Source organism: Choristoneura fumiferana, chromosome 21 (assembly GCF_025370935.1).
Source record: "Choristoneura fumiferana chromosome 21, NRCan_CFum_1, whole genome shotgun sequence".
Taxonomy (NCBI): Eukaryota; Metazoa; Arthropoda; class Insecta; order Lepidoptera; family Tortricidae; genus Choristoneura; species Choristoneura fumiferana.
The window spans coordinates 2,498,550-2,514,730 of NC_133492.1; the positions used below are offsets into that span (position 1 = coordinate 2,498,550).

Sequence of the window (16,181 nt, forward strand, 5' to 3'; positions counted from 1 at the left end):
TTTTCTCAACGAAATATTTATAATATGTTGTCGTTGTTACAGAAACCGCCAAAATGTATGACGTAGATGATGAAGAATCAATGGATGATCCAATCTCTCTGGCATATGAAGGGTTTCCCGAAGATGGCGTGCAAAGTAAGTGGAATTGAATGAACATCTTAAGATAGGCGAAAAGAGTAAGATTTCGCATCTGCGCTGTGAAGTTAATAGGGTATTAGACACCATTTAATCAATGATTCCAAGACAGATCTAAAAAAATAGTAGATTGTACAGCAATTGCATAAAGCGCATAACCTCGACTTAACTATCATGCCTCGCCTGCGGCTTGGGTGAATATAAACGTCTCGGGTAATATGGGTTTTATAAACGACACTTACTTTGATTTCAATTCGGTTGCGTGCGAGGAACTTGAACAGTAACTGCAAATGCTTGAGTGGATATAAACGTCCAATCAATTCAAATAGCTTGTTACGTGTTAGGTATATTGTGCCTCGTGTAATGTGATACGCTTTATATAATTGCTGTACAATATACGATTATTTTAGGTTGAGCGCGGGCTCGTATTTTGTAGTAAGAATTTTCTAATAGTCTAGTTAGTGTATTTAAGGTGCGACCAAACCGCTGCTTAAAAAACGGTGACGGCACGGAATCGCAGTGACGCACCGTATGCGCACCGTTTTTATCGCATGCTCTCCACACCGCTGCTTAAAATACGGAATAGCAGTGACGTGCCGTAAACGTCAGGTCTTTGCCGAACAAAAGTCGTGACGTTTACGGCAAGTCACTGCGATTCCGCACCGTTTGCGTATTTTAAGCAGCGTTGTGGAAAGCATGCAAAAAAAAAACGGTGCACATATACGATGCGTCACTGCGATTCCATACCCTCGCTGTTTTTTAAGCAGCGGTTTGGTCGCACCTTTATAAGGGCCTGCGCTAACAGGCGCGGGTGCACCGCGCGGACGTCCGCGCCGCTTCTTGTTTCAATAGAGCAGAGACCCGTCTCATGCAGCGGTGCTCTTTCAGATGACATCATGAAACAAGCACACTGCGCCTTGCACCCGCGCGAGTTAGCGGAGCTGGAGGCCCTAAAGCGGTGCAGATTACTGAACTCGTTGTTTACGGCCCCTTCGCTTTGCGTCAGACCTTAAATGTACACTCGATCAGTGCCTTGTTTCCCTTGGTAAATAAACTAATATTCATTTTAACTCGTAAACCAGATTGATTACTTTTTTTTCTTCTTGATTTGTTTTATGTGCAATAAAGAGTTTACATACATACTGTCAATTTACTGCTGACGAAGTGACGAATAACGTAGCGTAAGTAGGGTAGGGCGTAAGTAGGGTAATCCCTCTAGCATGTGGGGCGATGATACTTGTAAGGCAGCGGGCATGGATTAGACGGAAAATCGAGCTCAGCGGTGTGCATGGAAGATATCTGTAACTAGCAATGGACTGATGATGATGAACTGTAAAATTTGATTTTCAGTTAGCTTTGTAATAAATAAATATGAGTTGGGTGATAAATAAGTGACGTCCCAGATCTGTATTACCGTACAAAAATACCTACGATGATCATGAACTAGAAAGTATTGTATTGGATGATATTGTAAAAATCTTTATTCTACATAAAAAACACATGAAATTAACATATAGGTAAGAGGATGATAAGATGTTAAAAGTTGTTGATATTCTACGAATAAGGGAATAAACATACGTTGCAATATTTACTTACGAGACTTTTTTAAATCTAGACGAACATGCTTTATTATCTTTTAAAGCTAATTTTCTGTTATATAAAAAATATATTGTTTCAGAATCTTCCAGAATTTACGAAATCGAAGATGATGTGGAAGATGATCTAATATCTTTGATTATAAATCCGAATGAAAAATATATCGATACAGGTAATAAGTTTTTGTAAGCTAAGCCCTTTGTTCCACCCATATAACCTAATTAGATAATTAGGTATCCAGTGGGAACAATTCTTCCATTGAGAAAACCAGTTATGTGGGTGGAACTCTGATACCATATTCTTAACCGAGTTTGATAAATAGTTATCCAGGGAGAATCTATCTTCCGCATAGAAAACCAGTTATATGGGTGGAATTTGTCCGACCATGTTAATAACTGAGATTGATAAGTGATATGATAAGTACTTAGTAATACAGGGGGAATGTATATTCCGCGTAGAAAACTGGCTGTGATGTACAAAAAAAAATGCAACATGCCCCTAACTCTAACACAGTTGTTGGTTCGGTATGTAGAAAATTTTGTCCACATCATTAATTTTCTTTTTGTACATCACAGCCAGTTTTCTACGCGGAAGATACATACCCCCTGCATAACTACTTATAAAACTCGGTTAATAACATGGACGGACGAATTTCACCCACAGAACTGGTTTTATAGATTCCCCCTGGGTAACTAATTATCGAATTCGCTCAAAAATATGGAATCAAAGATCCACACATATAACTAGTTTTCTCCACGGAAGAATTGTTCCTCCTGGATTACTAGTTATCTAACTTGTTTTAATGGGTTTTAATCTCGTACTAACATTGTTAGCAAATGATCCACTGAAATGCCATATTGAGTTTAAACTATTATTTAATTTTTAATATCGTCTTTGTTCTCTGTAGATATCGTCGATCTGCGAAGTTCTGATGAAGAAAATGAAAAGCCAAACCCGATACCTAAATCGGGCTACGGAAACAAAAACTTCATCATACCGGTAACGTTTCTTGATTTTTACAGGAACGTTAAGCTTTTGAAAAAATGTAAACCTTTGAGTATCAAAGTTGTCGATTGCGACAAACACCCATGGTACTATGGCCACCGCATAGCAAGCAAACCGACTGTTAACGTGAATTGTCTTACACTAGGAAAACATAGCATAGTGATTAAGCAAGAAATTAAAGAAGAGAAAACTGAGGAAGACGCGGTGACTCTAGAAAATGAAGAAGTAAAGATTGAAACATCAGCAAATTCTAGTCAGTCATTAAATGACAAAGCACAGGAAGAAAGAAAAGTAAAAAGTTTGGTTAATAGTGCTACGTCAATACCTACTTTATTAAATGATAAGGCACAGAAAGAAAGAAATGTAAAAAGTTTGGTTAATAGTGCTACGTCAATACCTACTTTATTAAATGATAAGGCACAGGAAGAAAGAAATGTAAAAAGTTTGGTTAATAGTGCTACGCCAATACCTACTTTAAATCATAATTACGTGAAACTTGAAAATGAACCTGAAAACCCAAAAAAATCGGAAGACTTGAGTCAAGTAGATTTCAAACGAAACAGTGGCCTGGTAGGATTAACAATATCGACAAAAGATTTAGATTCAAACCTAGACAAAGTGACCAAGAAGAAAACTCCCAAGACGCGTAAGGAAGAAAACATTGTAAATGATAAAGTTATGCAAGGAATTGGTGTAAAGTTGAATAACCTCGGAACATCAGTAATACCTGTTGCAGAGAAGAAAGATGATAATGTTTTAGACGATGTGACCAAAGATAGGCAAGCCCCTGAAATAACTCTCCACAAGTTGTCTTCCAATTCTAATAAAAACATAGACAAAATCCACAATAACGCAATTAGTCCGACAAGGTGTAGTTTAAAAATAACGAGTTCGAAAATCTTAGAAAAAATCATTCAACTTAAAAAAGCTAAAAGTCAAGATGCATCAAAACCGAAACCTCCACAAAAACCAAAAAAGATTTTAGATAAAGACCACACAGTCCCTAAGTTGAATTTAAAGCGTAAATCGCCGACAAAAGAAGCTGATTTCTATATTGGTAATTCGAATAAAGAGCCGCGTTCTAATTATTCAAGCGTAAAACCTCAGGAACCACAAAAAGATCAAAATGCCGTTGAAAATAAAATTCACAAGAAGAAATCGGCTGAAACTTCTCAAATTATACCATCAGTTACTATTACTCTTAGAAATCAAGAAACATTTACGCCCCATAAATTAATGATTGCTGAAAAGCTTGATCAAACCCAAAGTCGTGCAGCATTAACCACCCCAAAAAGTCACTCCAAAAAATTAAAGCTTAATAAGAAGAGCATTCTTAAAAATGATTCAAACAAAATTATTCAGAATGAACCAATCATGTCAATGTGTCCGAATAATCAAGATGCCAATGCGTCAAATTCCAGTCTTACTTCAGGTCTCAATGAAGTTTTGGTCTCAAATGTACAAAGTCTAAGAAACATGACTACACTCAATTCCAATAGACCAACTCGAAAGAAGACTGAAATTGATGTATCAAGACCTGAACATTTTAATTTTAAAGGTACCAAAAATGATGCAGCAAAAAGTAATTTTAATGTTAACAAAAACAATGAAAACGTGATTCGAAACGGAGATACTACAACTTGTGGTACTAAAGTAAAGAAAACTGGTGTACCGTCTATAAGTTATTTGCAATTATACAACACCTATGCATTAAATTGCTACAATAGTTTGAAAGAGTTAAGTCGAAAAACTAAAACGACACAACCTGATAAAAATAAATCTGATAGTGAAATACTTAAAGAAACCAAGACAATGAATGCAACCGAACAAAATCAGATAAATTTTCCTAAGAATATCGTAATTGTACCAAATAATAATAGAAATGTAACTAATTATGACGTTCAAAATCGAGACACTGCAACTGGTAACATTAATTTAAACAACGCTGCTATTCCACCTAAAACTGCTCTGAATATACAAAGATTTAACGATCAGAAACAATTCAACGAATACTTATACATGAAACAGAACCAGTTCAATACTCAACCCAACCCAACTCATACAGTAAATAATTTTCTAGCAAGTAAGACACAAGTTTATTGCCTTCCTGGTAACAATACTGTAATTTTGAGGAAACCTCCACCTCATATGCAAACTGGCACAAATCGGACTACTGGCCTTCCTATTGAAACTGTGGTAAATCATAGACCTACAAATATCCCAAAACCCTCGACAGGGTCTTTTTCTCCATGGTCATTCCCTCCTCCCAACACCAACGTGGCATGTAATGTTCCTTACCACAGCATGTCAAACATGAATATCTGTACAGAAAATCAAATGAATCCACAGCATTATTGGCAGGTAACGAAATCAATAAATCCCTACCTCCCCCCACCGTCTTCGGTAGTTCAACAAGAAATAAATAGTAACCTCATACTTGTAAAAAATCAAGTCTCCGACGATTCTATCATAGGAAGCACTGCTAATGGTGAACTGATCAAGAAGATAAACATAGGTGTCCCTCCGAGCGATACCACCGTGGTTAGCGATAAGCAGAAGATGTTAGATACCCTGAATAACGCGATAAAAGAACAGAATGATTTCATTACTAAAATATGTGATCCTAGATCAACGTCACAAGCAAGTAGAGGCAAGCCTTGCCCGTTATCAAAAAAAGCCAAAATTGATCCAGAACCAAATATAGATCCTAGTAAAGGATATTCACCCCCAATTTTGCCTATACCTTCGTTTCAAAAAGCCATAGAACTCGTTAAAATGAAGCAAAAAGTTCACAACCTGATTCTTAGCCAGGCAGAGAAGATGGGCAACGTCGAGGCTGGAACGAATTCAATAGGCAAAAAACATGGTCATCGGTCGGTACACAAGAGGAAGACGCCTCCAACTGAAACCAAAAAGCACGATAAAACTAAGAAGATATCTCTTGAAGAATATAAGAAAAGAGTTTCCAATGATGGTGTGGACGCGAATAAGAAACCGAAACATAAATGTAAAAGAAAAAAGGTTTCAAAAAACATAATAGTTGATAACAATCAAGATCTAGGCTATGATTCTGACGCTACTATGAAATTATAATTTCAAGTACAGCTTTCTTTAAGCTTTTCTGCCTTGCTTAGATATATTTTACTAATTTTGACTGCTTGAAAAGTAAGCATTGTTGACTATAATTTTATTATGTTATGAAACCGCGGCGACCTCATTCAACAAGTGTAATGTTGTATTAATTTTAGTAGATATACAAATTGTTCGGTATGTTATGTACCTCTTAGATCGTTAAAATTCTTATGGGTTTCCGTTGCTAAACATCTGTTTAATTCAAGCATGAGATGGTTATTATCAAACAATACTGAGAGGGTACAGTGCCATTGATTATTGATTATATTATTTGTTTAAAGGTCAGGTGGAGTTCCCAAAGATTTTGTAACAGTGCATTTTTGTTAGTCTAGTTTTCTGTGAGTGTCGTATAATTATAAATATTATATGATTATTATAGTTGTTGATTATTTTGTATGGTTCGATCAAAAATTTTTTTGTTATTTGATTGGTTGTTGATTGAGTAAAATTGTGTGGCTTAACGCAGGGCCACAGGGGTATGTATCTCTATCTGTATGAACCTCGTCCGCGTAGTCGTTAGAGTCATAACTTGATGCGTTCATCGATACAGTACTATTACTTGGAGTTAACACTTGACAGATGGGCGTGCCTTCAGTCAATTTTCAACTTAGAAAAAAAAAATAGTTTTTACATAATCTGGGTAGCGGTATACTAAAAATGGCTTTATTTGTATGACGTCAAAGTTGAAAATTGACTGAAGGCACGCCCATCTGTCAAGTGTTGACTCCAAGTAATCGTACTGTACCTGCATTCAAGTCCATTATTTTATTTTTAGCACATTAGTAGAATATTATAAGTTTTTTAAGACACTATTTTCTTTTGGACAAGGGGACAGAATAACACGAAAAGGTTGATTGACCCATATGGCAGTTGTCTCACCGCCGGCGAGGAAACGATTGACTATAGACTATTTTCTCGCTCAAGAAACGAACAAAAGATATAAGATCCTGTGTGAGTAAAAGAGACATATATTAATAGTTGATCGCTGGCGGTTCACACTGCCGGCGAAAACTCGCTCTTACATCATTTGTCGCAGCGACAAGAGCTAAGACTCGCTGAGCTATAAAACTAGCTCGGCGATACTCGCTCAGCGCTGTTAGCTTGGCGGCCGCCCGGCTCGAGCGAGTAGAGCGAGTAATCGCCCGGCGTACTCGAACACTCGCTTTTCACTGCTCGCCCACTCGTTTCTAGTTACTCGCTCTGCTCGCTTCTCGCTCATCGTCGGCAGTGGAACAAGTGCCTACAGCTCCATCGACGATACCTACATCGATGATTCCATCAATGTTGAGGTTGAATAAGGCAGTATCGCTTCACCGTTGTTCGGTAGTTGGTACCCAAGCTATCATTTAAATCTTCATCTATATAAGCTGTCACAAGTATTCATATCTGAAAATTCGATCCATTTCCTCTTCTTGACTTCTATATTTATTTTGTTCATCTTCTTCATGACTACGAATATTTTCTCAGTCCACAACCGAAATTGTACTGTTCAGTAGCTGCTTACGTGTGCTGTCCATGTTTAATGAAGTGTTTCTTTTCACTAATGTCGGGGACAATTTTTTTATTTTGTTTTATCAAAAAAAAAGAACTCCGAGCAATGCTCGGTCGCCTAGGCACTATAGACTTTAATGTTTGAAGTCGCACAACTGAGATTGAACCTTCTTCTTGAAATTTCTTGATCAGATGTACTTGGGTTAAGCTAATTTGAAGTTTGACTAACATATTGCATATCGTCCGTCGTCACTTTTAGAGAAGCTCTTATTCCAATATCTTTTTTTTTTAATTTTACATTGTTCGTTTTAACATATTGGCTGCCCACCATACCAAAGTGTTCCTCCCACGCCCCATACAAATTTAATGATCCCACCGGTGATGCACACAGCATTGTCTTCTTACAAGGTGCCATGCTATACCTGACTCGAAAAGCTTGGCGAGCCCACTTAGGTACATGGTGGTGTAAAGAGATGATGATCTGCCGATTTTAGAAGCCCCTCAGAAGCTAGGTATCATAAAATTTGAAATAGTTCAGTTTTAGTTTATAAGTTTATAACTGTAGAGCATCCCGTACAAAATAGCATTCTTAGTTTAGCTCTGGATATCTGGAAAAATCTTTTGTCCCACCGGTGATGCTCATGGCAGATAACGTGTTAATGTTTCATTTGCGATGCGTAGAAGTCTGTAATTAACGTCGAGGTTGCTTATAACTATATTTATTGTTGAAATGTAAGAAAGGCTTCTAGATTACAACAATATGTCACGTGTAGCTATATCAAAAAGAACTTTAGGGTTAATTTTGTTCCTCACACTTACAGCAGTTATGTATAAAGTGGACGTCCTTGTCCAGATTATATTTTATTATACCTATTCTGTAAAGGCTGATTAATGATATATTTGACATTTAATTCTATATACGTACAGTTAAAAGGTCAAAGATATGTCTACATTTTACTACCTTGTCGCTGTCCTTTCATGTTTGAAATTTTGTATAAAATTGACATAAGGTTTACACTGACAAGGTACTAACGTGTAAAGAATTTTTTGACCTCGTCTGTACCTACTCGTTTAAGTATGTACTTATAAAAATGACAATGGAAATTATTATTTTTAATAAAATGTTGTGCTAAGAATCAAACATTTGTTTTTAGTTGTATTAAAAGTTATAAAAAAAAACTTTAACTTAAAAGACTGTCTCAATAAAATGTTTAACAATGTTAATTATTTTTTCTTTCGTACCAACCGCACTTAACGCATTCACTGCCACTTGACTTCCACAGGTGCCACCGACGCACATGTGCGTTCAAGATGTATGAATAATTATGACAGCGGCACTGGGCGAAGTTCCGAAAACGCATATGTGCGTCGGTGGCAGTGAGTGCTAGTTCTTAACAAGTTTAATCCTTAATACTTAATCGTTCTCTATTGAAATTTGATTGTCTCTGTATAGGTACAGCATGAGCGTTATTTTATTCTGATAAACAAGCCGTCCACGGATATGATTGGATTATCATCGCTTTATGCATCAAAACTTAATTGGCATTATAATACTGTTCGCGCCAATGGGTAGTGTCTGGCGAATGGCGATTAATCCATCCGCAAGGCAGCCGCCATCTTTGCCCAATAAATCTGCGGCTTGCTTGCCGCTTGAATTATGGCCGCCCGACAGGCCTTATACGGACTGCAAAATTCGAACTTCGTATAATGCCGTCTCGCTGACGCTAATATTATTTAATACGAGAGTGAGAGGGATGGTATGATAGGAATTTCGATTTTTTCGAATCTCGTAGTCCCGCAGGCGTTTTAGCGAGTAACATTATCGCTCATGAGAAACACGTCATAGATAACTTATTGACTGGCTTAAGGGATGCTGTGACATCCTACTATTACCACCACCATCCTACGCTGACGCTTAACCAGAATTTATCATCGGAGTAATACAGCCGTACTGACACCAAGCTACCATGTTAGACTAAACGAACTGTGGGGGGAGGCTCCAATAGATCTCTCTCCAGGCAGGTGGTAGGACCTTGTGCAAGGTCCGCCCGGATTGCTACCACCATCTTGCTCGCTAATCCTGCCGTGAAGCAGCAGTGCTTGCACTGTTGTGTTTCAGCGTGGAGAGTAAGACAGCCGGTAAAATTACTGGTACTTGAGGTATCCCATCTTAGGCCTCTAGGTTGGCAACGCATCTGCACTACCCCTGGGGTTGCATCTGTTTATGGGCGGTGGTGATCTGGCTTACCATCAGGAGACCCACTTGCTCATTTGCCATCCAGTCGATGAAAAAAAAAGGTGTTATGCCTGGAGACTGAAGTCCGGAGGACGAGCGTCGGAACTTGTATTTATGCGACCGCGTTGAGAAACTTCGATAGCGCGATGTAGAACATGGTCGGAGATTCTATTGTTGTTCACTAGATGGCGCTAGGAGTCGCTACAGAACCAAAACAATAATTTAAAGTATTTTAACCTTTACAAAGACATCACCCATACGCCAGGCTCCTATATTGCAATGCCTGAAATTGAACCTTAACACAATTGAACGAAGGTAGCTTTTGTATTGAAGTAATGGACGTATTATATAAGTCGTTGGCGTGGAACCTGCGGTGCGTATATATGAGTCGTTGGCGTCCAAAAGGTTAAATTCATTGAAAAATAAAGAAAAGTATGTACCTACGGTCACCATCAGATATTTCTGAGCGGCCAAGATGGTCAAAAATATCGGCACTGGCACTCTATTACTAAAGTATTAGAGTTCATGTATCGATATTTTATATCACCTTGGCCGCTCAGAAATATCTGATGGCGACTGTACCTGGAGTAGACACATTAACTTCTATATTTAGAAGAGTTCTATCAGACCACATTTTTATTTTTTATAATTTTTTTATGGAATAATCGAGAAAAACTAACAAAAATGCAACGTTGCCAGCTCAGCAGGTATAAATGGACGGTGAACTCTGAAGCGACATAAGTGCTAAAATGTCTGAACTCTATATAAGTTAGATACGTGAGATTCATTTACAAGACACCATTTGGGTACAGACAAACTCCACTCTATCTCCAGCAAGCTCATCAAATTATACAACGTCTGAAACCATGAAATTTCACTCGCATACGACGGACAACGACGCTCTAGTTGTACATAAATTAGAAAGGGTTTAGTCGAAATACCGCAGCGTTGTATGCAAATGTGGGGGAGTTGTCTCTAGTTACAGGTGCCATATTGTCTATCGCACTCGGAATCACTATCGCATTTGCCATTTCTTTCTGTCGAACGGAATAAGATCGGGGTAGAAAGAGATGATGAATGATCGCGAGTGTCTCAGCTCTGTACGCTCGGTTGCTGAGGGATTCATGGGTAATGCTCGATTAAACTTGTTTTAATAAGAGTTAAGGTGTCTTTAGTGTTAGTAGAGAACAGTAGCGTGGAGTGAGTAGAGTGGAGCGAGCGCACAACGCTTTCGTCGTGAGTGCGCTACGATATCGCTGCGAGCACGCAACAACATCGCTGCGACCGCGCAACGAGTTAGCTCCGTATAGCGCCGAAGATGCCTTATTATTATTGTACGAGTCTACAATATGGCGTTTTTGGCGCTACGCGCAGCTAACTCGCTCTCGCTGCACGCTCGAAGCGTCATCGTTGCACGCTAGCAGCGATATCGTTGCGTGCTCGCGGCGAATGAGGGCTATCGCGTATGAATTCGCCACTAGAGGCGCTAGTGTAGCGTGAGGTCTCCGAAATGTCAAATCTCATAGTTTTTGGGTGAGCTACGCGGGTTTATTTATAATTAGAATAATTTTGTGAATATTTTGCAATATCTGAAATTAATTATGGCAAATATGCGTTCCGGGACAATGAATGTCTGTGTTTTGAGACAGTTTTGTCTTTCGGAAACCTTTGTCCTCCCTTTTTTCCGAACAAAACGGGGACTATGGAACACTGTGGCATGCTCGATATTTTTATGGTACGGTTTTAAGGTGTATTAAATATGGTTTTGATCTAAACTTTGTTTTCACGCCCGTAATAACAGACTTTGAAAGCCATACTTAAAAACCTCACGCAACAGTGCGCCATCTAGTGAGACAAAAAACGATAGCCCCCATTCGTTATGCGCTCGCAACCAACCCGCTGCGCGTTCGCCTAGCTTTCCACTCGTCTGCAAATCGCAAGTGTGATGAGGCCCTTAACGTACGAGAGGTTAGGTACAATGTTGCGTTCTTGGTGCTGTAGGTACGCAGCTAAATCGCTGCGCGTTTGCAGCGTAGTCGTTGCGGGCTCCGTTCGCTTTCAACTCGCGTACAAATCGTCAGTGTGATAAGGTTCTAAGGTAAAACGGAGAGTATTAAGCTGTGTCGGATGCAACTCGCAGATGGCCTAGTGGTTAGAGAACCTGACTATGAAGTTTGGGGTCCCGGGTTCGATTCCCGTGTCTGGGCAGATATTTGTATGATAAATACGAATGTTTGCTCTCGGCTCTTGGGTGTTTAATATGTAGTTAAGTATGTATCTATATCTATATAATTACATTTATCCGTTGCTTAGTACTTAGCACCCATAACACTTCATAACACAAGCTTTTCTAAGCTTACTTTGGGACTAGGTCAATTGGTGTGAATTGTCTCGTGATATTTATTTAAAATGAAATTGGCCGCGTCGTCTCTCGGGAACTCACCAACACAATAAAACTCTTGTATAGGACGACCTTATCTGAAAGCCATAACAAATTCCATACTACACAATTTCTATTCTATAACGGTGTCAGCAAATACCTTCTCCGAGCAAGCGTTCGCCGCCATATTAATATGTAAACATATTTCTGTAAACATGAACTCCGGTACGCTTTAAATTCAGGTTAGGTGAAAAATGGTACGAACTTGTAGGTTGTCCAGTGCCGTCTAGCTGGCAAGGTGAGGTAAGTACCTAAGTACAGTCAATAATTTGATTCCTAGGCTACCAAACCACAGAACCGTGTCGCTATGACATTTTACGACGTTCGATAATTCGATAGAAATTAAGGTTAAGAAAGATAAAAAATATTTACTATGATAATAATATTAAATAATAATCGTTTAAGTTTGATCCGAACAAACAAAAAATACAAGTTAAAAAAAGCTGCTAATGATACATGGTTTTGTTTCAAAACTTTGTATGAAAAGCATCCCAAATTGCTTTACCGGTGTAAGTTCGCATACAAGTTGTTAAACAAACAGAAATCTCGGAGTACAGTGGGCGAACAAGACGCGAGGAAAAAGTGGTTTGAGGGTAGTATTAATATTCGTTGCAGCGCTCGCGGTGGTACAAATGGCTTGTGTAGAGCACCTGCTGCGATAGAAGCTTTGGGGCAGTACTTACTTCCCCATAAAGGCACTTGAGGCCTCACACTATATAGTGATGCGACTCGAGACGGATTTTGTGACTCGAGTCACTCGAGTAATTTTACTAAGTCACTCGAGTTGTACTCGAGTTTTCGAGTTACAACAACAATACAATACAATACGATGACTCTTTATTGTACATCGGAAATAGTAAGCGAAAAACTTTTCTATGACACTTTTTTCATTTTTTAACAAAAGCTTTTAAAAATAATAGGCGCGTCTCTGTCTTCGCCTACTCTGTACAAAATCTGTAAGAAAAGTAGCGAGCGAACACCCCGTTGGAATAGATAAAGTCGCTTTTGTAACAAGACGGCGGCTTGGGGCAGATCCCGGCATTTGTCTCTTTCTAAATGCGTACGTGTGAGGTAAGAGACAGGTCATACCCCCCCCCACTGTTGGTACTTACTTCCCCATAAAGGCACTTGAGGCCTCACACTATATAGTGATGCGACTCGAGACGGATTTTGTGACTCGAGTCACTCGAGTAATTTTACTAAGTCACTCGAGTTGTACTCGAGTTTTCGAGTTACAACAACAATACAATACAATACGATGACTCTTTATTGTACATCGGAAATAGTAAGCGAAAAACTTTTCTATGACACTTTTTTCATTTTTTAACAAAAGCTTTTAAAAATAATAGGCGCGTCTCTGTCTTCGCCTACTCTGTACAAAATCTGTAAGAAAAGTAGCGAGCGAACACCCCGTTGGAATAGATAAAGTCGCTTTTGTAACAAGACGGCGGCTTGGGGCAGATCCCGGCATTTGTCTCTTTCTAAATGCGTACGTGTGAGGTAAGAGACAGGTCATACCACGATTGAAGTACCTAAGTAATTATAAACTTACCAACAAAATGTTGGGAAACCCCCGACATTGTCACTTCAAAGTTCAATATCTTGGTTGAACCGATTTTGATAAAACATGTCTAAAAAAACCGCATCCTAATCGGTTCACCCGTTTAAGAGCTACGGTGCCACAGACAGGCATACATAGCGGTCAAACTTCTAACACCCCTCCTTTTGTGTCGGGCGTTAAAAAATTGGGGGGACGAGCCTGACTTATACAGTGTTTCTGTCTAGTGAGGCTAAAACGGTCTACTCTAATCTTGAATCTTCCACCTTTATATATTTTTTTTATATGGAAAGGTAGTTTAAAAAATCTTTTTCATCACACTTGCTCGTAAACAGTGTCAAAACATGAAGGCTACCTTGATTGCAACCCCCCAAATAAAACCCTCGACCGTAATGTACTTGTCATGAAACCCGTGGTCGGTAAATGAGTCATTGCGCGTACTAATTTTCTTGTCATGAAGCCCAAGGTCGGTAAATGAGTAAATGCCCGTACTGATGGTGCTGCGCGCGCTGCTGCAGGACCACATGCACACATGCGGCTCAGGCACATGCTGAGGGAGGGGGAGGGGGAGGGCTGCGCTGCCAAGAGCGCAGCCTAAGGTATCGCCAATATTTGGAATAATTATATTTTTTCTTTTAGAAATATAAAATTTTACTCGCAAATGTGATGAAAAACATTGTATGTCGCACGGGCGGCACTAGAATTACGAACATCGACTCATTAAAGCCCTGTCTTCGACTTCGGGCTTCTAATAGATTCTTGTTCGAAATTCCTTATTTACCGCCCTTAAGACACAATGTACTATTTTGTCGATATCATACATATGCCAAGCTTTAAAGCAGAGTTGGGACTCTTATTTCGCCGAGCCTCCCCGAACAATTTTTTCTTATTTTTCATCCCCCTTAAGTTAAGTTCAGAACAGTTAATTTACCTACGCTACCTAATACCTACATAGATTTTTTTTTCATTTCATTTGTATGTTTGTGTGTTTGTCCGTCTTTCACGCCGTAACGGAGCGACGGATCGACGTGATTTCTGGCATAGATATAGTTTATGGGCCCGAGAGTGACATAGGCTTCTTTTATCCCGGAAAATGCACAGTTCCCGAGGGAACAGAGCGCGATAACCGAATACCACGCGGGCGGAGCCGCGGGCAAAAGCTAGTACAATTATAAATCAAATAAAAAATAATCAATTAGGTACTGTATTCCCATGGGAATTTACCGAAATCCCGGATTTCCAATGCAACTGCCATTCCATTAGGATGACGCGTGCAAAGCCGAGGGTAAAAACTAGTTTAAGATGTCAGCGATGTTTGTTCTCAGGCCGTGCCAGGTTTAAGGTTGCACGATGGCCGTTTTTCCAGGAACGCTGTCACGCGTGTAATCAGAGTGGGCAGTGTCCGTATCATGCTGTATCGGATGGTGCTATTGGTCGTTGAATTAAATTAGAAAATATCGGCCACGTGCGAGCTCGACTGGTAGGTGCGCAAAGGGTTCCGTACAGTCGAGGTCAAAAATATCTTTACACAATGATACCTCGTCACTGCATGCCTTCTGACAATTTTACTAGGTTCAAACACGAAGTGACAGCGAAACGAAAACGAAACTAAAGTGTAAAGATATTTCTGATTCCGACTGTACAACCGATTGAGCAAACGCCGAAAAGATCACGTCCTGTTTTATTTTGGCCAAGTGGTTAGAGAACCTGACTACGTAGCTTGAGGTTCCGGGTTCGATTCCCGGCCGGGGCCGATGTTTGTATGAATAATACGAATGTTTATTCTCGGGTCTTGGATGTTTGATATGTATTTAAGTATGTATTTATCTATATAAGTATGTTTATCCGTTGCCTAGTATCCGTAGTACAAGCTTTGCTTACTTTCGTGATCGCCATTGGAGGACTTTTCTACCCCAATAGTTATTTGTTCATCAAGCGATGTCGTCCGCCTATTGCCACAGGGGTCCATATCGGCTCTATATACTTATTGAAAGTCCGAATGTAATGTTTGTCAGAATGATCGTTTGTCATAACTCTTTTTTCTCTGAATCCAATAATTGTTCAGAATTGTTTGAATAAATAAAATAAATAAATAATTACCACAAAACAATTCACACAAATTGGCCTAGTCCAAAGTAAGCTTAGCAAAGCTTGTGTTATGGGTACTAAGTACTAAGCAACGGATAAATATAATTATATAGATATAGATACATACTTAAATACATATTAAACACCCAAGATCTGAGAACAAACATTCGTATTTTTCATACAAATATCTGCCCCGACACGGGAATCGAACCCGGGACCTCAAGCTTCGTAGTCAGGTTCCCTAACCATTAGGCCATCTGGCCGTCAAAACCTGCTGCTGCTGGCTGGTGATGGTGGTGTTTAAAATCAAACCTACCCTAACCTATAGTTTTCTATAGGATGACCATTTAAAAATTTCAGAAAAATTTAAGGTTTCAGTGGGAAAAAAAATATGACAAACGATGTCTCGAACAAAAATTACGGTATGACTAGCGAAGAGTATGTGAACTTTGGCGCTCCTTTGCCACAGATGTGCGAGAGCAATTCAGATGTGCAAGTTC

At 39.2% G+C, this 16,181-nt stretch overlaps 1 protein-coding gene across 4 annotated transcripts in view; it reads left to right on the forward strand.

Annotated features, from left to right (window-relative positions):
- The window catches only part of LOC141439635 (uncharacterized), a 31,823-nt gene extending 23,270 nt beyond the window's left edge, over positions 1-8,553 (forward strand). For all 4 annotated transcript variants that reach the window (XM_074103952.1, XM_074103951.1, XM_074103949.1 and 1 more), the window contains exons 2-4: positions 43-135; positions 1,814-1,903; positions 2,639-8,553. In XM_074103952.1, the coding sequence (XP_073960053.1) occupies positions 54-135; positions 1,814-1,903; positions 2,639-5,829 (3,363 nt within the window). In that variant the 5' untranslated portion in view covers positions 43-53 and the 3' untranslated portion in view covers positions 5,830-8,553. The remainder of the gene's footprint in view (positions 1-42; positions 136-1,813; positions 1,904-2,638) is intronic.
- The last annotated feature ends 7,628 nt before the right edge of the window (positions 8,554-16,181 follow it).